Raw genomic sequence first — 20,406 nt, forward strand, 5'->3', positions numbered from 1 at the left:
AGCTGTCCTCAAACGGAGCATCCGAGGTGTCAGGGCGAGTCTCCCATGGCTGGTCCGTGGCCCTGGTGTAGCAGATGTGCAGCTGGCCACGCTGGCACCTTTAGACCAGGTCCTTGCTGGGGCTCCTGCCAGTCCCACTTTCACTGAGGGCTGTTTGCCCCTTGCTCCTCTCTGGGTCCCTTAGCTGTCTAGCCGAGGACTTCACCTTCTCATCAAGGTCCGTCTGTGCCAGGCTCTCACGGCCCCTTCCTGTCGCAGGCTTGAGTGACGAAGAGGACCAGAAGCCAGTGCGCCTGCCCCTGAAAGTCCCCGTAGAGCTGCAGCCACGGAACAACCATGCCTGGGCCCGCGTGCAGAGCCTCGCACAGAACCCGCGGCTCAGGTAACACACTGTGCGTTTTGGGGGAGCGAGCTGTGAGGGACGGGGCTGGAGCGGCGGTGTTGGGTCCCTGGGTGAGCAGCAGACGCCACTCCAGTACTCTGACACCACCTGGGGGTAGTGTGGGGGATGCCTTTAGATTCAGGTAAAATTCACATAATACGGAATTAACTGTGAGCCCTTTTAAGGGGCCCGGTTCAGGGGTATTGGGTACCTTCACAGTGTTGTACAACTATGACCTCTCTCTAGTTCCAGAAATTTTCAGCCCCCGAAAGGAAACCCCATGCCCACTAAACACTCACTGTACATCCTCCTCCCACTCCCCAGGGCACCACTGGTCTACTTTCTGGCCCTATAGATTTGCCCGTTCTGACATTTCATGTAAATAGGATCATATACTGGTCCTTTCTGTCTGGCTTCTCTCAGTGAGCATCATGGTTTCAGGGTTCATCCGTGTCGTAGCCTGCATCAGGACTTCATTCCTTCCATGTGTACTTTTATTTTCTTGGGTTTAATTGAGTCTAGACCCACCCTCTTGACCCCACAGGGGGCTGGTAGAAGAGAAGGGTGTGTTGTACCAAGGCTCCTGTCCTGGTTGAGACCTCATACTGTAAAGGGCACTCAGGATCTCTGTTACTTTTTCTTGCAGTTTCTCGTGAGTCTCCTGTTATCTCAAATTAAAGAGTTAGTTTTTAGAAAAAGAGCCAACGGCTCTGCACGGACATTATGGCTCTGGCCTCGAGACCCCCAGGCATCATCTTCCTGCTGCAGCCTCTAGGGCTCCTAGAAGGTACCCCCACGTCCCAGCCTCCCATTCCCCATCTGTCTTTTCTCTGTAGGATGATCGTGGAGCTCCATCGAAAGGTCTCCAGCCTCATCGAGTTCCTGAAGCAGAAGTGGGCACTTCATGAAGTGCGAGTTGTATCCTTTTCCTACTAAAGCCACACCCGGGCTCCGCAGCACCTGCTGCCTGAGAGTGAAGTCTCCTTCTCAGTCCTGGAATTGCAGCGGGGCCCCCAGGCGTGTAGCAGCTGTGCCATGAGATGGTGTAGAACCAGAACTAAAACCCACAGCCCCTCATTCTCTGGGTTTTGGGTCTGAACCCCCTTTTTGACCTCCTTGCAGTGTTAGAACTCTGTCACAGCAGCCGTCCTTGCTGTAAGTGGCTGCCATCTGGCCCACAGGGTGTGGCCGAAGCATCCCTGCCAGCAGGTTGAACAAAGTGACCGAGGACAGCCCCACACCTACATCTTCGTGTCCTTGGCTGGCTTGTAGCCCTTGCCCAGTTCCCAGCTAGGAGGGTGAGTGTTGGGTGTGGAGCCCGGAAAGAAGGAAGTACCTGTCGTGTCTACCCGCTGGACCTCAGGGTGTGAGCTGCTGCAGGTGGTTCCTTGACGGTGCGCTCAGCGGAAGATGTTTGAGGAGCAGCAGCTGCAGGACTCGTTCACGGAGCCATCGCAGGAGAAGGTGGCACTGCACCTGTTCCCGGGGGAGAACTGCACCCTGACCCCGCTGCCGGGCGTGGCCCGAGTGGTGCACTCAAAGGCCTTCTGCACGGTGCACTGGCAGGAGGGCGGCCGGTGCAAGCAGAGCACCAAGGACACCCACACGCTGCCCCCAGCCCAGATCCTGGGCATCCAGAGCGGGCAGGGCACAGCCAGGGGCCAGCTGAAGTGCCCACGGGGCGGCGCCGAGGCCAAGGGCGGGGGGCGGCCCCCTCCCTCCACTGATGCTTTGCAGAGCTCCGGGGAGAGTTCCCCTGAAAGTGCCCCTGGGGAGGGGGCCGCTGCAAGTTTCAGCAGCCCGGACGCCTCCGACAGGCTTCCCCCTGGGCTCCAGGATGCTGGGGGACGGCTTGAGAAGACCCCTGCGGCCGCTGCTGCAGAGGGTGGGGACGGCCCTGCCCGAGAACCCGGGGCCCTGGCGTGTGCCTGTGGCCAGCTCCCAGACCTGGAAGATGAGCTCTCCCTCCTCGACCCCTTCCCCCGCTACATGAAGTCCTGTCAGGACCTCATCATCCCTGAGCAATGCCGCTGCGTAGACTCACGGCCCTCAGGGTGCCCCTCCCCAGAGACCCTCGTCCCCAGCAGCGCAGAGGTAGCCGACCTCGCCCGGGCCAGGGCACCATCCCCTGTCCGCGTCCCGCCCGGCCCAGAGCCTCAGCCTAGCCCCGGGCTCCAGCCGGACGTTTGCACTAAAGACTTGGCAGACGCACCTGCGGAGGAACCCCAGGAGAAGGCGAGCCCCTTGGACCCCCCACCACCTCAGGGTCAGCCTGCCGCCAAGCCTCCGAAGGACGTCCCTGCCAGCCGGTTCGCCCAGCAGCTCCGCGAGGAGGGCTGGAACCTGCAGACCTCTGAAAGCCTCACGCTGGCCGAAGTCTACCTCATGATGGGCAAGCCCAACAAGCTGCAGCTGGAGTACGATTGGCTGGCAGTGCTGGGCCCTGAGGGCCAGGCCCAGGGCTCCCGCACCGGCTCCCCACCTAACAGCTTCCACAGGCAGCGCCTCCTCAGCTGCCTCCTGAAGCTCATCTCCACCGAGGTCAACCCCAGGCTGGTAAGTGTGGGTCGGAGCACTGCCCTTTTGGCCCCCCAAGGGCTCGCGGCTGGGTGGCTGGTGTCCAGAGAGGAAAGACCGGCCTTGTGGCAGGTGGTCTGGGGCCCTGCAGGCTCCTTGGAGGAGGTGGTCTGGGGGTCGCCTTTCATTCCCTGGAGTGGGCTGCACAGAGCACGTGGTTGGGGCTCCGGTTCCCTGCAGTGCAGGCCCTCATCCCGTGGGGCTCACATGGGCTGCACCTTGCCCGGCTCCAGAGATGCCACTGAGCCCAAGTGTGTGGGCTGAGGGGACAGAGCCTGGGACAGAGGCGCAGAGGTGAGGTGGCAGCCATGGCCAGGAGCCGAGCTGGGCTGGGAGCGTTGCAGGTTTCTGCAGCAGGAATGGCGAGGTCGAGTGTGTGCTTTGGAAAGGCCATCCTTGGAGGCCAGTGGGGGTGCAGCCTGGGTGCAGGGAGTGGAGCTGGGAGGGGCTGCGCTGGGTGGGCTGCGCCCAGGAGACCCTGTGGAGAGGTGGCTGGTTGGAGTGGTCTCAGGTTCCTTGAGAGGCTCCTGTGGGGGGCAGTGGCTGCCATGGCCCAGGGAAAGGGCACCCGGCCAGTGGGCCTGGCCACGGCTTGTAACTGCCCCCCCACCCCCGCTCCTGGAAGGCCGGCCAGCAGAGCCCACACGTGGGCTGGAAGGTGCTGCAACCGGAAAGTCTAGTCCGCTCTCTGGGCACGAGAGCAGCGTCCTGAGGCAGGTCGATCCCAAAAAGGGCGTGTGCACTGGAAGGTGAGGCTCACAAGTTCCAGGAGGAGACGCCGAAGCTCAGCGTGGTGGCCTCACAAGAGTGGGGCTCGGGTCACAGTTAGAACCAAACTCGAGGTGCGCCCATGTCACCACTGTGACATGTACCCGCCTCCTGCTCCCCGGGGCAGACAGCACGTGGTCTGTGTTCTTCCCCATTTCCCGGAGCCTCTACCCTGGGCTCCTGCCCACCATCTTCCGGCGGCACTCAGCAGAGCTCATGGTGGGGAATGAGTGCCACGTGGGACCGGCTCTCGTGGGGGTGGGTGGGGCCCAAGGGCCAGCAGTGGACTTTGGATTCAGGTGTGAATGTGACCTGCGGGCAGGCGTGGGCAGTATTGCAGTGACCGGACAGAGGTGATGAGTTTAAAACACTTGTTCTAGTTTGGCTTTTGGAGGGGTCAGGAGCGGAGACGGGGGAGACCGGAGCATGTCCAGACCCCTAGGGAAGGAGGCCGGACCAGGCTGGCTCCTGAGGAGGTGGGAGTTCTGGAACACGGCCGAGGTGCTGGCCTTGGCCTCGGCCTCAACTGGGAGAGGAGAGTGGAGCAAGTTGGCAGTGCAGAGGATGCACAGCAGGGCGCTCAGATCTGTGGCTCCTGAAGCGGGGTCCCCGGCCAGCAGCCTTGGCATCACCTGGGAACTCGTTAGGGATGCAGGTTCTTGCAGCCCAGGAGACTGTTTTGACGAGACACCCCCCACTCCCACGCCCTGCCTGGTGATTCTGATGCAGCCCAGGTGTGAGAATCGCTTGCTCAAGTCCCCAGGAGAGATACAGGACCTTGAATTAGGGATGGCCTGCCTGGCCAGGCGGCCCCTCCCTGCGATTTCTCTGTAGGTGGGGCGCTGACAAACAAGTGCAGCCGATGGCCGCCCCGCCCCGGGGAGGTTGGCGGGCACTCAGGTGGGAGGTGGGGGTGTCGAGATCCAATGAATGGAGTAGGAAGGGACACAGCAGGGGTCCCAGGGAAAAGAGAAGGTGGGTCAGGCCAGGGCGAAAGGCATGGGAGACACAGGAAGAGGTGCAGGGTAGGTGGGGCTGGGTGAGAGCATGGGGAGTGGGTGCTGGGGAGAACTGAGGAGGCGGGGCAGGACGGTGGAGTCATGGGAGAGAACAGGTGAGTAGAAGGGGTGCCTCTATGGCCGAGGACCCCAACACTTGGTGACAGCCAGGTGGGTGGAGGCAGCGGCCTCAGGTAGGGGCCCACGAAACCCCTGAGGTGGAGGTTTTGACTAAGCAGAGGACTCCTTGGCTGTGATTGTGTTTGATTTTAGAAATTAATCTGTATTTCCTTCCTCTGACTCACAATCAGAAGAAGCTTTAAGAAGGAGAGTCCCTGTCACTTGCCGCTCAGCCTCCCCTCCCGTTACGGTGCAGGGGGACGTCCTCTCCGTGCTACCGCGGCAGTGAACACAGAAGGGCTCCTGGAGGACAGCGGTTATTCCCCTGAGGGCCTGGGGCACCAACCTGTGCATCATGGAGTGTGACCCTGGGCCCTTTGCTGTCCCGTCACACTCCACAAGCGTTGTTCCGTGCTGCGTTTGGCCAATGTTTTGGCCCGTTTCTGTCCCAGGCTCCAGAAGTGAACACTGGCTCCACGGCCTCAGTGAGGCCTGCCCAGGAGGAGCAGTCGACGACGCCCCCGGGGAAGGTGGTGAATGTCAGCTCCCGCAGCCCACGCTGCCCTCGAAACCAGGCTGCCCTCCGTCACAGCAAGACCTTCTCTCCCAGCTCCGCACCTTGCTCCTCAGGTGAGGCTCAGATGGCCACAGGTGGCCTCCTGGATCCTTGCTGGGCGTTGCGGGCTGCACAGAGCCGAGAGCTCCGGGCTGCCTGAGGCCTCGCTCCACTCAGTCAGCCGCAGTCCAGCGGATGGTGTGGGATACAGAAATCACTGCCTCCTCGAGGGGAGGGTGAGCACAGGGCCCGTCACAGAGGCTCTGGGGTCCTGGGTGCAGGAGCCGACAGGAAACATGGGGGACCCTTGCCAGTCTGGTCACTTTGGGGGATCTGGCTTTGTGAGGTCAGCAGCAGCCTCCATATCATGCCGAGTTGGTGGCTTAAAGCATGAGAAAGGTTGGTTCTTTCTGAGTCTTAGAGGGACTGTTTTTCTTTACATCTAAAGTATTAGAATAAAGAAACCTTCAGTTAAAGAATTCCCCAGCAGTTGAACATAAGTCTTAGAAAGAAAGATGGGCTTACCTGCTGGTCCACGGTTGTATCTGGGAAGTAATTTAAATTCAGCGTCCTTTTTTGGGTTACGTGGCACATAACCCTAGGATAAACATGACTCGTTTCTTTGAGTCATCCATTTACTTGCTTAGTATTTTTTTTTTTAATAAAACAGATTGTCATGGCTAGAATCGTTAATTCTGCATGAATTTTAAAGAATAAGGCTGCTGTGGTGTCAGGCTCCCCACCTCCTGCAGTTCTTGTTTTCCATTTCCCTCCTGACCTTTATCCTGTTTCCTTGCCATGGCTCACGAGGGGGCAGCAGCAGACTCTGAATCGGTTGTCTTTAAGGCAAAGGCACGTTCCTCAGGCGTCAGCCGGTGGTGGGCTAGCTGGGAGCCTGTATAGTCTTTGCCCCCTCCCTCTGGCTTTAAAGTTTTGTAACTCTGTGAACTCTTAAATGTCCACACTCGTCCTCAATCGCGGATGCTTTTAGTCCAGTGCGCCTGCAGTGCTAGAATCCAGACAGGTGCTTAGAAGACCTGGTCTCTGGACTCTGTGCGTGTTGATTTAACTTCACAGATTTGCAAATAAAGAATAAAGAAAGGGGACCCGTCCCTACTGTGAAGTGAGGGTGCTTTGCAGCAGCGCCTATGATGATGAAAACAGCAAGGAGAGTCCCCAGATAGTAGTTCCTAAATAAATATTTTCTGTCTTTTTATCTCTAGGTCTGTTTTTTGTATAATTAGAGATTTAGACCAAGGATCAGCAGACCGTGGTCCACAGCCTGCTTGTTGTAAATGAAGTTTTATTGGCACATGGCCACATCCACTGGCTCACGTGGCTGCCTTTGTGCTGCAGCCGTAGAGCTGAGTTCAACAGAGACTGTGAGGCCCTCGAGGCTGACTTTTGTTGTCTGTCCATGTCCAGAGAACGTTTGCTGACCTCTGGTCTGCACTAGATGATCTGGAAGGTTCTTCTAGCTCTGAAAAGTCTTTGAAGGTGAATCTGCCCTTCCCACTGAGATCATCAGAGATCAAGGAAAGCTCTGATCTGCTTACATGGTGGGAACTAGAATTTCAGGGAGAAAGGGAGAAAAGCAGGTTTTTACAGCACTGAGATATAGGAAATTCCCTTTAAGGACACCAGAGAGGTCGTCAAGGATTCCTTTCTGATTTTCTTCCCAGTGGAACCCCTCCCATGCTGGAGGCGTTGCTGGGTGAGCGCCATTGTATCTGTTCTCCCTTCTCCTTCCCTAGGTTTGAGAAACCCCCCGAGGCCCCTCTTGGTGGCTGGTCCCTCCAGTGCCGGAAGCAGTGACTCAGATGGTGGCCTTTTTGCCGTCCCAACAACGTTGCCGCCCAACAGCCGACACGGGAAGCTCTTCTCTCCCAACAAGGAAACAGAATTGACGTTCCGTCAGCATCTGAACTCCATCAGCGTAAGTGGGGCCCACGCCTCCCTGCTGCTGGGCTGCCCCATGTGTGTGGAGAAAACACTCTCAGGGTCAGTATTGTCTTCCTCACAGATGCAGTCGGATTTTTTCCTGCCAAAGCCCAGGAAGCTGCGGAACCGGCACCTGCGGAAGCCATTGGTGGTCCAGGTCAGGAGCCCATCCACATCTGCGTGTGCCTGGCCTCAAGGGCTGGCCTCTCCCTCCCACCGGCTGAGCTGCCCAGGATACGCTAGTGTCTTCCTGTGTCTCAGGTTTTCATGTGAAGTGGGGAGAATCCCTGCCCCTTCTTTTCTTTTTCTTAACAGGATAAAGTAGTAACAGTGACCCTAACTGTACCTGAAAATAAAGGTAATCTTGGTACAGCATGAAAACCGCTTGCAAAAAAGACAGAAAGTTCTAGGGGTTTGGGTTTCAAGGATGTCCCAGATTGGAATATATGTGAGGACTCTCAGAACATCTATTTATAAGTATGTAGTAAATGGAAGCAGTTGGCAAGGTATATGGATTGGCCAGAGGCCAGACCTCTCCCAAGCTGGTGATGAACTCTGGGAGGACCCGTGAATGCCACCTGCAGACCCCGAGGGGTGATCCAGGGATCAGAGGCACAGGAGAAAGAGGGCATTTTTATTTGGAGGTAAAAAGATAACAGAGGTGAAGCTGAAATTCTGAAATAACTATGCGCCTGGAAATTTATGAATGTTTTTGAATTAATGCATAAGTCTCCTTTTGTTAGACTCAGAAATCTCTTCCTCTCTTGGAAGTAATTTATTTAGAAATGAGAGATTGCATGACAGATCTCAGGAAGGAAAATTTATTCCAAGTCCCACGGGTTTTTTTGTGCAGGCTAATTCAACGTTAGGGCATTTAATTTTGGTATATTTGGTTAAATACATTAACCCTCTGCCCTGGGCATGGGAGCACACTCCCTGGCTGAGAGGATACCCCACAGCCCAGGGTCGCAGCCAGGGTGCCCTCAGCTGCCTGTTGTTGTTTTGTTTGTAAACAGCTTTATTGATATATAATTCACATACCATGAAGCCTACTTGTTTAAAGCGTACAGCTCAGGGTTTTTAGTATATTCACAGGGGTGTGCAGCCCCCACCGCTGTGTCATTCCAGAACATTGTCATCACCCCAAACAGAAGCCCGGCCTGTTACCTGGACCACCCCTTCCCCAGCCCTTGAGCCACTTCCTGTCTCTAGGGATCGCATAATTTCACATAAATGGAATCACACTTCATATGTGGTTCTTTCATTTACTGTTTTTATAGAAAGTTTCATTGGCATGTGGCCACGGTACTTCATTTCCCTGCTGTCCATGGCTGCTTTCACACCACCGGGGTGGACTTGAGTAGCTGTGACAGAGACCGTGAGGCCCAGAGCCTAAAGGATCTCCCCACCTGGCTCTTTCAAAGAGGCCTGAGGCTGGCAGGGGACACCAGTGCCTGTCACCTCGTGTACAGTCACCCTGCCGCCTTGCGGCACGTGGCAGACCCCTGGGGAGCCCCAGTGGGGCGAGAGCCCAGCTGTGCGCCCAGAGCTGCAGTGCCTCTGGACACTTCCGGCCTGAGAGATACTTTCTGTCAGTGTTTCACCTCAACAGCTAACAGTGTCGGCAGTGAACTCCATTTCCTCTTAGGTGGTAGTCGTCACACCATGAAGGCGCCCTGAGCACACTGGGACCTGATGGTTCACACATGGGAGCCCTGGGCGTGTGACAGGGAGGAGTGGGCACCAGACCGTGGATGGGGTAGAGGGCCGCATGGCCTTGGCCCCCTGCGATACAGTCGGCAACTTGATTTTCTTCACCCAAACAAGGGGTATCTCGTAACAGTCCACATTGAGTGGTTATAAATATTTATAGGACTAGTTGCGTTCCAGCCAAATCCAGATGTTCTAGATAAAAGGTGGATTGTTCTGACATTCCCCCAGTTTTCCCTGGGAAGCTTCAATTCCCTGGGTTCTTTTCAGAGAGGACCCAGTGTTTAGGGGTCTGGGGTCTACAGAGCACAGCCATCCTCAGACTGTCTTGGAAGCCCTTGTGTCAGCAACTCTAGAACCAGAACCCCCATCTGGTTACACTCAGCTTCCTCTTCTCTAGAACATTCCTTTACAATCCAGCACTAGTTTCCTGGATGATTTTCGGTATTGGGGTCTTTCCATCACCTGAATATTGCCAATTTTCCCTCCACAGAGAACACTGCTTCCTAGACCATCTGAAAACCAGTCCCACAATGTCTGTTCCTTCTCCATCCTGTCGAATTCTTCCATAACTGGTAAGTGCCGGGGCTTCTCAGGGAAGCTTTCGCTCCTTACGTGCGTGGCCCCGTCTTTGGGAATTGCAGGCATTTGTTCCTATGGCTCTTTGAGTGACATTTCAAGCCTTCCTGGGTCCGCTCTATCAACATGGGCAGCGGTGCGGGCAGGTGTGGACCCCTGACTGGTGGTGCACAGGCAGCTTCCTCCCAAGGTGGGCTCAGACGTCCCTGGTTGGGGTGCTCTGCTCGGTTCAGTTTAAGAGAAGGGTCTGTGGTCCACCCCATCCATGACGTCTTCTTGTCAGGCGTTTTATGGGACAGACATGTCCTTAGGGTGTGCGACTCACGCTTTCACGGATCTGTAAGCTCAGTGGGGCCCTCGCTCTTTGCAGTAAATCTTATATAGTGAGACTCCTTCAGTGAAACACACATTCCATGACTTACCTTTTTATCGGTCTTGATTTTCATAAGACCCAGACAATTGCTCATTCTCACACCTACTTTTCAATGGCAGAAAGCCTGCCAGGAAGGAGCCAGGTTGCAGAGGCAGCACGTTGATCCTAGTCTGGTGCTCTGACCCCCTCAGAGGAGCCTGTAGCTCAGCTCAGGTGTGACACACCCTTAAAGGGCTGTTCCCGTGGGTTGACAGTAGTGACCGCAGCCATTCAGCAGCCCCCAGGAAGCGCAGTGGTGCCGCTGTCACGGGCGACAGTGCTTTCTCCCCGCCGGGGCCCTGTGTGACCATTGACTTCCCCAAGTTAGCAAGTGTTGGGACGTTTGGTGGTTTCCAGCTCGGCTTCCATGATCTGGACGGTGGCCATGAAGGGGAGCGCATGCAGCCCCCGCCGTGTGGCAAGAGGCCATCAGCTCGTGTGCCTGACGCGTCTGCTTCCACTCTCGTCCTCACAGGGAGAGGCTCCTTCCGGCCCATTCAGTCCTCCCTGACCAAAGCGGCTCTGTCCCGGCCGATTGTGCCCAAGGTTCTGCCACCCCAGGCCCCAGGCCACCTGGCCAGTAAGTCTCTGCGACTCTGCCCTGGCATGAAAATGAGGCCTGCACATGGGCTGTCCCCTCTGGGGCGGGTTTCAGGACGTCAGGAGACAAAGACTTGCACGTTGCTTCTGTTGCCAGGCGCTATCGACTTAGCAGCTAAAAGTGCCGGCATCATCCCTGGGAGCCCCCTCCCCGTCCTGGATGCCGACGGCTTGTCTGGCATCTCTCCGCTGTCTTCAGATGAGGTGACGGTGACTGTCTCGGGGCAGGACTCCACCGGCACCCACCAGAATGGAGACCCCATCCCCGCTGTAGGGGTGAGTGTGTTTAGAAGGGCTTCTCTGAGCTGCCACCAGCTTCTGGGATGGGATGGTCAATCTCCAGTCCTGGTTTGAAAGCCAAGGCCATGAGCTGAGGTCGTGCTGGACTCCAGCTCTGCCTCTGGAGGGGACGGGCCTGCTGAGCGAGAGGAGAGTCACTGAACAGGGAAGTCTCAGCCTGAGTGAGACCATGTGGCGCAGCGGGTGTGGTGGGCTTGCCATGTGACCCAGGGAATCCGCAACTAAGATGGGCATGGAGGTCTGCCCGCAGTGAAGGTAGCCAGCCTGAACAGGAGGTCTGCCCGCAGGGTAGGTAGCCGGCCTGAACAGCAATGTCACCAAGTTGGCTGTCAGTCCACCCCTGACTCCCTGCTACTCGGGTGCTGCCTCAGTGGGCCCTGCTCTGCAGCCCCGCTGGCACTGCAGCTCCTCTGGTTCCCCCACCTGTTTGAGGGCTGCCTGAGGTGGGCAGGGCAGGCGGCCACTTAGGACTGCAGAGCCCAGTCCTGCCTGAGGACCCTGAGGTCGACCTCTTGCTAGGACTGGAGTTGACTGTGAATTGACAAATGGTCTCAAGTTCAGGGGCAGGGGGGTGCACATTCTGAGAGCAGTGGGCTTTCCTGTGCTCCCAGGGAGAGCTCTCTAGCCTACACCCCCGTGCTCCTGCCTGTTAGAAGCCGTGGGGTGGAGCGGCTCTCCTCAGGAGCCAGGTGCCGGGCCAGCGCTCACTGGCATATTCCTGGTGTTCTCGTAGGGCACGAGCGACCCGTTCATCAGTGTCCCCTCGAGGCAGGAGACGGTGGCAGACGGTTTCCAGGTAGAGTGTGCTGTTGGCTGCTGAGCAAAGTAGCTGCCCCAGGACCTCGTCCAGCGCCAGGCCCCACCCTCGTGGTCCTGCTCGTAGGCCCGGGCTTCCTCCTCATGATGTCCAGCGGCCGTCCTTCCCCGCACCTTGCCTCCTTGGTGCACACGCGGCTCCCATCTCAGGCTTCCCTTCTCCCCTCTTGGGCTGGCTGATTGAGACACAGTTCTGGAAGGACTAAGTTTTCTGGGCCGGGGAGGAGAAGGTCGTCAGCTGGGGGTGGAAGCAGATCCAGGCCACCTCGGCCCGGCCTCCCAACTGGGCCATCCCTCGAGGGTTTCAGGAGAAGGAAGTTCCCTGAGTGTGTTTCTCGCTGGAAGGATGAGTGACCGCTGGGGTCACTGCCTCTCTGTTGGTGTCCCCGTCACTCAGTCACTGCTCTGCAGGACCAAGGTTGCTTTTTCATTGCTTGGTATGGACTGTCTGCTCTGTCGTGTCTCAACAGTATCTGTCTCCACAGAACTCGCCCGTTCTCTCCTTATCCGAGCTGTCCAAGGCTCCTCTCCACAATGGGCTCTCCACACCGCTGCCCTCGTCGGAGGCCTCCAGCACCCGGCTCTCTCCACCCAACGTCTCTGCTCTGCTGGACATCTCCCTGCCCGGCCCGCCTGAGGACGTGCTCTCTCAGGGAGAGCCCGCCACGCAGATCAGCGACTCCATCATCGAGATCGCCATCAGCTCCGGCCAGTACAGTAAGGAGCAGGGTGCCTCTGCACAGCCCTACTGGAGTCAGTTCTCCCAGGGGCCTTGACCTCCCACCTGAGTGTTTGCCAGCCTCCAAGCACCTTGCTGTCCAGCTGTCCTGGGAGTTGAGCCTCTGCACCTACAAGGCACTGCCCAGCCTTGGCAGGGGCAGCGCAGGCGGACAAGGCCCGTACAGGACCTGAGCCTGTTCTTGGTCTGGCGGGGCTGCCCCTGGCCTTGGGAGATAGAGCGGGCCCACGAGGCATCTCCAGCCTGGGGATCAGGCGGGGCCGTCTCCTTGTCGGTTCTGAACCTGGGTTGGACGCCTGCGGGGTTGTGGGTTTTAGGAGGGGTTGGACTGGTACCTGTGGGCCTTGGCTCCCCCAGCCTGTGGGGACGGTGCTGTGGGGCAGCGGTATGGTGGGCGCCAGCTGGTAGAGTTCAGGCCGTGGATTCAGAGCTAATAGCTGGCAGCGTGTGGCCGTGGGCTGGTCACCGGCTTGTTAGAGCCTGTTCTCCTTAGCAGTGTGTTGGGAGCCGCGGACATCTTGCAGGGCTGTCGTCAGCAGCAGGAGAGGGTGTAGGTGACGCCCTCAGCACAGGGCCTGCCTCCATCCGCTGTGGCCAGTGTCATTCTCTGAAGATGGGCATGGGTCCCTGCTGTTTGGGGGCCCAGTGGGGTCCTGGGCCTCCCAGTTCAGCAGCGCGTGCCATGCCACTCCGTGGCCTTCTTGGTGGCAGGTGGGGGAAGTGGGGCTGTTCACCCCACGTGCCGGCTCTGACCCCAGATTTTGGTTGACAGGTGAAGGAGTCCCTCTTTCTCCAGCAAAACTGAACGGCAGTGACAGTTCCAAGAGTCTCCCCTCCCCGTCCAGCAGCCCCCAGCCAGACTGGATCGCCTCCCCGACCCACGACCCCCAGTGGTGCCCCAGCGACCCCACGGACTCCTCACTCAGCAGCTTGTTTGGTGAGTCTCTGTGGAGGGCAGCCAGAACGAGCAGAGCCAGAGTCTGAACTCTCCACGCTCCTGGCAGAGAGCCCCTCCAGGGCTGTTCCTTGGTATTTAGGGTTTTTTTCTGCATCAGTTACATGTGGGAAAGTGCCCAGGCCCCAGTGTGCAGGTCACTAGGCTTTGGCAGATGTGTAAACCCCGTAACCATGGCCACGTCCATCCTGCAGTCAGTCCCTTGTGCTCCTCCTCCCAGGCTCACTGCCAAGGGCAGGGTGGAAGGAGCCGGTGTGTTGCGCCCTCTTTGCTCCCCTCTTTCTGTTCTGTGGTGGCACGGCAAGGACAGATCGGAGCCTTCACAGGATGTGTTCATCCTCGTCGCCACTGGTGCCTGTGGGACGGGAAGGGGCTATTAGGGAAAGACGCACCAGCTTCGGTTTCCTGCACAGAGGAGCTTCTGAGGCACATCTGGGGTCCGTGCACTTTGTATTTGTAGAGAGCAGCCAGGGTGTGCACCCTGGCACGGGGCATGCTGTTTGCTGACCAACTGGGTCAGCACCCTGTGGGGGCACCACACCTGACGGCCCCGAACAAGCCGGGGCTCTGGTCTGGGTGGTGTGGGGGAGCCAGCCCCCAATACGCATTTCCTGCTCAGAAAGTCACAGAGAGCAGTGCAGGCTCTGCAAAGTCGAACAGAAATCATGAGAAATTGGAAACAACCTTACATTGAGGTAGGGGTGGTAACCAGACAGTGGAACACTGTGGGGCCGCTAGAAAAATGAGATAGACTTTCCCAGGCTGCAGGGGACTGTCCAAGGCTCACCATGGGAGGAAAGGCAGGTATGGCCTGATGCCTCCGTCTGGAGCACCGTGCCCACGCGAGCAGCGAGATGCCCGCAGGGCCTGGCCTGGCCTCCCTGGACCAGTCCAGGCCTAGCCGGCTCAGGGCCTCTCCTTCCTCTCTGCAGCGAGCTTCATCTCCCCAGAGAAGAGCCGGAAGATGCTGCCAACCCCCGTCGGGACCAACAGCGGCACCTCCCTTCTGGGCCCCAGCCTGCTGGATGGCAACTCTCGCGACTCGTTTGTGTCCCGGTCCCTGGCTGATGTCGCCGAGGTAAGCGCACGACCTTTCCCCCAAGCCTGGGTGCCAGCCTCCATCCCAGAGCTGCCAGACCCTCCGGCAGACCCGTGTGGTTACTCAGAACTGCTCGCCAAGACTTACATGTCAGGAGCCGTCATGGACAGAGCCCAGCCTCTGACTGCTCCTGAGAGGGAATCTCTGCCAGTGCTGGGCCGGCATTTGTCCCGCTGGCGGCAGGTGACAGACGCTGAGTCACGGCTGAGCCCGGGGCTCTGAAGGCAGCTCTGGGTCTTGTGTGTCCTCCACCAGCTGTGTGACCTCGGGCAGGGACTCTGCGTCCCCCTGCTCAGTCTCCTGATCTGCGGAGAAGAGGCGGTAGTGGCGGTGCCATCGTTGCTGCCACCTGACAGAGGGGACCCTTGAGCAGCACCTTGGTGTCGTTGCTCGTGGCTGACCTGCCGAATGGGGGGAGGGCTTCTGCAGAGGCTCCTCTGCGATCACGTGATGACCCGGGAGTCATGCTGTGGCAGTGTGTCTCCCCCATGTTCTGCCTGGAATGCAGCATCCCTCTTTTCTTTGTCCAGGCCGCCGCCTCACACAACCACCCAGGCCTCCATCCCACTAGGTTTGAGTGGTGTCTGTGGGCAAGTAGGGCTGAGGGAGTGAAGACAGGTACATTTAACTAAGACTCCAGGTGTGAAATAACAGGTACTGTAGGAGTTTAGACAGAGGCTGTGCTGAGGGGAGAACCTAAGTCTAGAATGCCCCTGGCCGGCCCCCAGCTCATTGCTGAAGTCCTAGAGCAGCATCTCCTCAACACCAGCTCCCTGGGCTGTCGAGGCACTTGTGGGGGGCCCTCGAGCATTTCATAGTGGATACTCGGGGGGAACCTGGATCAAACAAAGCTCACACAGCTGCTTCCCAGGACGCCTCAGCGTCTCAGTGTCCGGACGTGAATCTCGAGATCCGAGGGGATTTTGAAAACAAATTTCAGTTTTTTTGAAATTTCTTGTAGTAAAAAGTTTAAAGTTCAGTTCATCCCATGCTCTACTCAGAATTTTCCGAAGGCTTCTCATTTGTATTTGTTCATTACATCAAGCAGTTAATGAATATTAATTGAGGGCCTACTAGATGCCAGGCACTGCTACAGGCCCAGAATGGACAGATTAAAGGCCCTATCCTCATGAGGCTGACAGTCCGGTCCAGTGCGGGAGGAGACAGTAAACTCCCTGGCTCTGCCCACAGGACAGTCCTGATGCATGAGGCCCCACTGTGCACACTCTGGTCTCCTGTACTCTCTGCCTTACTCACTCACATCCACCATCTTTCTTGTTTCTTGAACAGCCGGCTGTTCCCACCTTAGGGCCTTTGCACCTGCTGTTTCTTCTCACGGGAATGTGCTTCCCTCGTGCCTTTACATGACTTGCTCCCACAGTTCTGCTCACACCCCGCCTCAGAAAGCCCTCCTCTGACACGCAAGCCTGTGGCAAACTCCCTCCTCCGCTTCTGTCTCCTTCAGGCCACCCCACAGTCCCTAGTTCTGCTGCCTTCCCTCTGCCTCTCTGTCCACTGACCATCCTTCCCGGGGACCCACCACTCTGACCCGACAGCTGGGCGGCCGGGCTCACAGTGCGTACTTCTCCACAGAGCGAGTGTTTGCAGTGACGGAGGTGATTCTGAGGTTGTCCCTGGAGTGCGGGGGCCACTGTGATGTGGCTGCCGGGGGGACTCTCACCCTCATTGTAGAGGGAGTTGCACTTAAGTCCGGCCGTGGTGGCCAGCTGCCTGCTCACTCGTCTCCCCGTGTCCTCTCCCATAGGTTGTGGATTCCCAGCTGGTGTGCATGATGAACGAAAACAGCATCGATTACATATCCCGGTTCAACGATCTGGCCCAAGAGCTGTCCATCGCTGAGCCTGGCCGCCGAGAGGTTCTGTTTGATGGCGGTGGAGGTGGCCCCCCGGTCGGTGACCTGTCCCAGTGACTGTGCCTCATGGCTGGGGCAGCCCGGAGGCTGTGGAGGACAGCTTACAGGGTTGGTGGTCCTCGAGCGTCATAGGGGTAGCCCTCTTTAGAAGAGAGAAAACATAAATCAAGCCCGGACTCCCAGGAGACAGTCTGAACAGAGGCACCTCTGCACCCAGAATGTGCAACATGCAGACAGCCATGTCCCAGCAGGCCGAGGCAGTGGTGGCCAGGCGATGAGGGAGCGTCCTCGGCAAGGCCAGTGTCAGACGTGGCCCTGGTGTCGGAGCCATCCCCTGCCAGGAGCATGTGTTAGGGTCTGCGCGGTACCCACGCTTCTGCCTCGGTTGTTGTGTCAGACGTTCCAGGGCATTTTCTTTCTGAGAGAAAGGAGTGGTGGGCTTGGCTGTCGTCGTTATGGCCTGGGAGCTGTGACCTCCCGCTCTCTGCAGGGAGGCTCCAGGGCACTGCTGCGTTCTTTGCGGCAAACCAACTCCCTGCTCCGGTTGTTCCCTCTGCAGTGCGAGGACGGGGAGGACAGCTGGGCATGACCCAAGACAGCGGACACTGCAGAGGACACTCCAATCACGGGGCAGTGGGAGGGTCCCGGGGCAGCACAACTGGTGCCACCTCCCCAGAAATCCTGACCATGGCCTAGTGCTTCCTCATCTGGAGCTTTTGTTCTGACTGACTCAACAGGAAGGGGGAAAAGAATCATGTCTTACGTGGGTTGTGTGGACTTTTAAAAAAATCCCGCTAAGCTGGTCAGAAAATGTTTTTCTCGTATTTTGAGAATTAGGAGACATTGGAATTAGGAGAGGAAGAATAGCGTTCCTGTTTAGTTGGTTTCTTCCCCGCGTCTATCTGCAAGTCTCTTCTCGGTGATCTGAGATGTTATTTCTCTCTTTAGGGTGATCCCCAAGTGCTCATTTGACTACAGATAAGACTTTCTTGATGATCTTGAACTTCTAACATATTCCTGCCTAGCATTTTGGACAGATGCCATTTGCAGGGAAAGTTCTCTCTTCCTTTCCTTGGCATCAGTGCAGAGTATGCCCCAATGCATATGTATAATCCTTTGCTTGTATTTCTGCCTCATGGTCTCCTGTTTCTCTTCCTCCTGTTCAGGGAATCCAGGCAAGGGTCAGACATCACGCGCAGTCAGAGTGCGCTGAACCCACATCCCTCTGGTGTGCTCCTTGAGCCTCCTTGGATGACCAGCCGTCACCATCTTGGGTAGTGCAACATCCAGTCTTTCCCCAGAATGGAGTTAACACAGCTCCTCTGCCTTCTCAGCCTTGCGGGGCCAAGCACACAAACCACCATCCAGGCGCACCCCGTGTGGCTGGGCACCAGTGCTGTGGTTTTGGGGCACCACCCCACCTGCTGCTTACCCCCGCCCGGCAGCCGCAGTCAGTGTGGCTTCTTGAATCCGCCCCAGCCCACCACTGTTAGTGTTCATCACCTTGCCTCTCTCCCAGCTCACTGTGGACCGGCAGCCTTTGAGGCCAGCTGGGCCCTCTCCTCTGGTTCCTCCCCCTGCCCGCCCACCCGCCACCCCCCGCAAAGAGATGAGCCAGTGTGCAAGGAGAGGGGAAGGTCCTTCGCAAGTACAAGCAGAGGGGCTGCTCTTGATCCTGCCGCCTCCCCAGAGTGGTCGGCTGCTCCAGGCTACAGGCTGGGTTGTCTCCTCCAAGCCGCAGAGGAAGCAGGACAGTGGCTTCCAGGCGGTAGCTTCCTTCCTTCCTCTCCAGCTTTCCTCAGAGCTCTTGCCTGTCATGTGGCCTCCCTCTTTCAGATCTGGATTTAGGCACAAACATCACTAAGAAAAGCCTGTGTGGGCAGCCCTCCTGGGCTCTTGAGAAAACAGTCCCAAAGCTCTGGAGGTCTGAAAGAAAGGGATGTGGTACCACTTTAAGAGAGATAGACAGCAGTATTTGAGTCCAGAGTCTCTTTAAACTAGCTTGTGTTTTGTGATCAATGTATCAGCTTCCTGAAATTAGCACCTTATTGAGCCAAACAAGATCAGTGGGTCTGTCTCTGGACATCCGATCCGGTTAGATCCACAGTGGGTCAGGCCAAGGTTAGGCCACTGCCAGCTTTCTTGTATTCCCACTGTCTGGGACCAGAGATGCCAAGTAGCATTACCGCATCAATGCCGGGGGCAGTGCCCAATGGCAGTGTGCACTGTGCCAGGGACAGTAGTGATCCCGAGCTGCTTATCCATCAGGGGACACCCCACAGTAGTCTGGTTGGTAGGTTGGCACCTGTCACCTGGTGGACGTCCAGCGGGAGGAAAACTCTGGAGATCTGGATAAAACTTTGTTGGCCCTTTATTCAGCAGCACCTCCCTCTTGGGTCTCCCACATAGACTCCATTTGGGAGTAGCTGACTGGCCAGTGTCATCCAGTGGGGAGGTGAGTTGCGGAGGAGAGTGGACTGACTCTTCTCACCTGTAATAAAGCTGACATGACTTCAGAGAACCCTGCTTCTCTAGCAACCAGACAGGTATAAGCATTTGCTTGCCATATTAAGGAAAAATGGTGTCGTCTGTAGCATTAAAATGATGGATGCCTTTTCTCCCAGCCTAAATGATTATACATGTATGAAAATAAGCAACTGTTATGTTAAAGGCTGGAATTTTTCAGAAGACCCAAGCAGAGACGCCTCCCACTTCTGCGTCTCCCTCTGCCCTTCCAGCGGAAGTTGTGATAGTGTCAGTATACACCTGTGGCTTCCTTTGTGCATTTGAGCATGTTGTGATTAAGACCAGGTCAGTTTCTCAGAAAAATCTTCCCCTAGTCACTCTAACGTTGTCAGGGATCTTTTTGCTGATTCATCTCTTCTAAAGATTGAGACTGAATATCTTCGGTCTCAAGGGAGTTGTTTTTGCCTTGATTCTTCATTGTGAATATCCAGTGATGAGCATTCCATTCTTCAGAAGGTGCAGAGGCAAGTTGAAGTTCGTGATTCCACATAAGGTTCGTGATGGCATTTGTCTCATCCCTCTGTGTCTTCTGGGCGTAGGGTACTTGCTCAGGGAGTGGGGATATTTGGAACCATGTCATTGGTTGATCCACTTGCTTTCCCACCTCAGTCCCATTCTCTAGTATTCTGTACCATAGCCTCATTACTGGTGGTGTCTTTTCAGTTTAATAGCATCTTTAAGTAGATCACACCATTGAATCCAAACGTGTACAAAGAACAGTCATATAATAAAAGACACTTGAAACAAGTGGAGGAGGAAAACAGCAGTTGCTTTTTCTTTTTCTTTTAACATTGAGATCTATCAGATGCATTTAGGAGGTAATATGGCACTTTGTCTTAAGAAAAAAAGAAACCCACAGCAAACCTTTCCTGACTTGTCGAAACTCTCCTAATCCTACAGTAACTTGTAAGTCGTGTTAGGTGAGGTAAGTCTTGGAAGCACTACAGTAGCCCATGCCCTTTGTTCTGTAACAGGATAACCGGCTCTAGAGCTTCTGGGCAGCAGAACTTATTGCTGTTTTTTATAATAATCGTTAAGCCATATCATCTAAGGTTTTCGGCTTGTTTGAGATGTGAATTTGTTTTATAGATTATAAATATACATATACAGTGTATGTATAAAGCAGAATGCCTGTCCTTCCTGATTATTTTTTGTACCATATTGTAAATTATATTATTTATTCTTTACCAATTTTGGGAATAAAAGGTGTTTGGTTATTTAATATAATAAACAAAAGCTGTTAAACTTCTTATGTTTAAATTTCCAGTTCAACTTGTAAATCTGTTTTTATTACTGTGCATAAATACATACTAATACTTGATCTAATAATTACTGTTTCTGCTTTTTTCTTTTTAAGTGTGCACTTTGCAAACAGCCCAAGTGGCTCTCATCTGGTGAGATCTCAGAGGAATCAATGGGCTGTCCACAGTGTAACTGAGCAACAAAACACTGCTG

General features: G+C 56.0%; 1 protein-coding gene across 5 annotated transcripts in view; it reads left to right on the plus strand.

The window, feature by feature from the left end:
• CRAMP1 (cramped chromatin regulator homolog 1) overlaps positions 1-20,280 on the plus strand; it is a 59,271-nt gene extending 38,991 nt beyond the window's left edge. For 2 of the 5 annotated variants that reach the window (XM_082362891.1, XM_082362890.1), the window contains exons 8-20: positions 259-382; positions 1,219-1,300; positions 1,787-2,938; positions 5,298-5,475; positions 7,156-7,337; positions 7,425-7,499; positions 9,546-9,627; positions 10,519-10,919; positions 11,677-11,739; positions 12,245-12,476; positions 13,271-13,435; positions 14,386-14,531; positions 16,318-20,280. In XM_082362891.1, the coding sequence (XP_082219017.1) occupies positions 259-382; positions 1,219-1,300; positions 1,787-2,938; positions 5,298-5,475; positions 7,156-7,337; positions 7,425-7,499; positions 9,546-9,627; positions 10,519-10,919; positions 11,677-11,739; positions 12,245-12,476; positions 13,271-13,435; positions 14,386-14,531; positions 16,318-16,482 (3,047 nt within the window). In that variant the 3' untranslated portion in view covers positions 16,483-20,280. Of the gene's footprint in view, positions 1-258; positions 383-1,218; positions 1,301-1,786; positions 2,939-5,297; positions 5,476-7,155; positions 7,500-9,545; positions 9,628-10,518; positions 10,920-11,676; positions 11,740-12,244; positions 12,477-13,270; positions 13,436-14,385; positions 14,532-16,317 lie in introns of all 5 variants that reach the window. The other 3 variants (XM_082362893.1, XM_082362892.1, XM_082362894.1) reach the window with 3 other exon arrangements.
• The last annotated feature ends 126 nt before the right edge of the window (positions 20,281-20,406 follow it).

Source organism: Balaenoptera borealis (genome assembly GCF_965194805.1).
Source record: "Balaenoptera borealis genome assembly, chromosome: 16".
Lineage (NCBI taxonomy): Eukaryota > Metazoa > Chordata > Mammalia > Artiodactyla > Balaenopteridae > Balaenoptera > Balaenoptera borealis.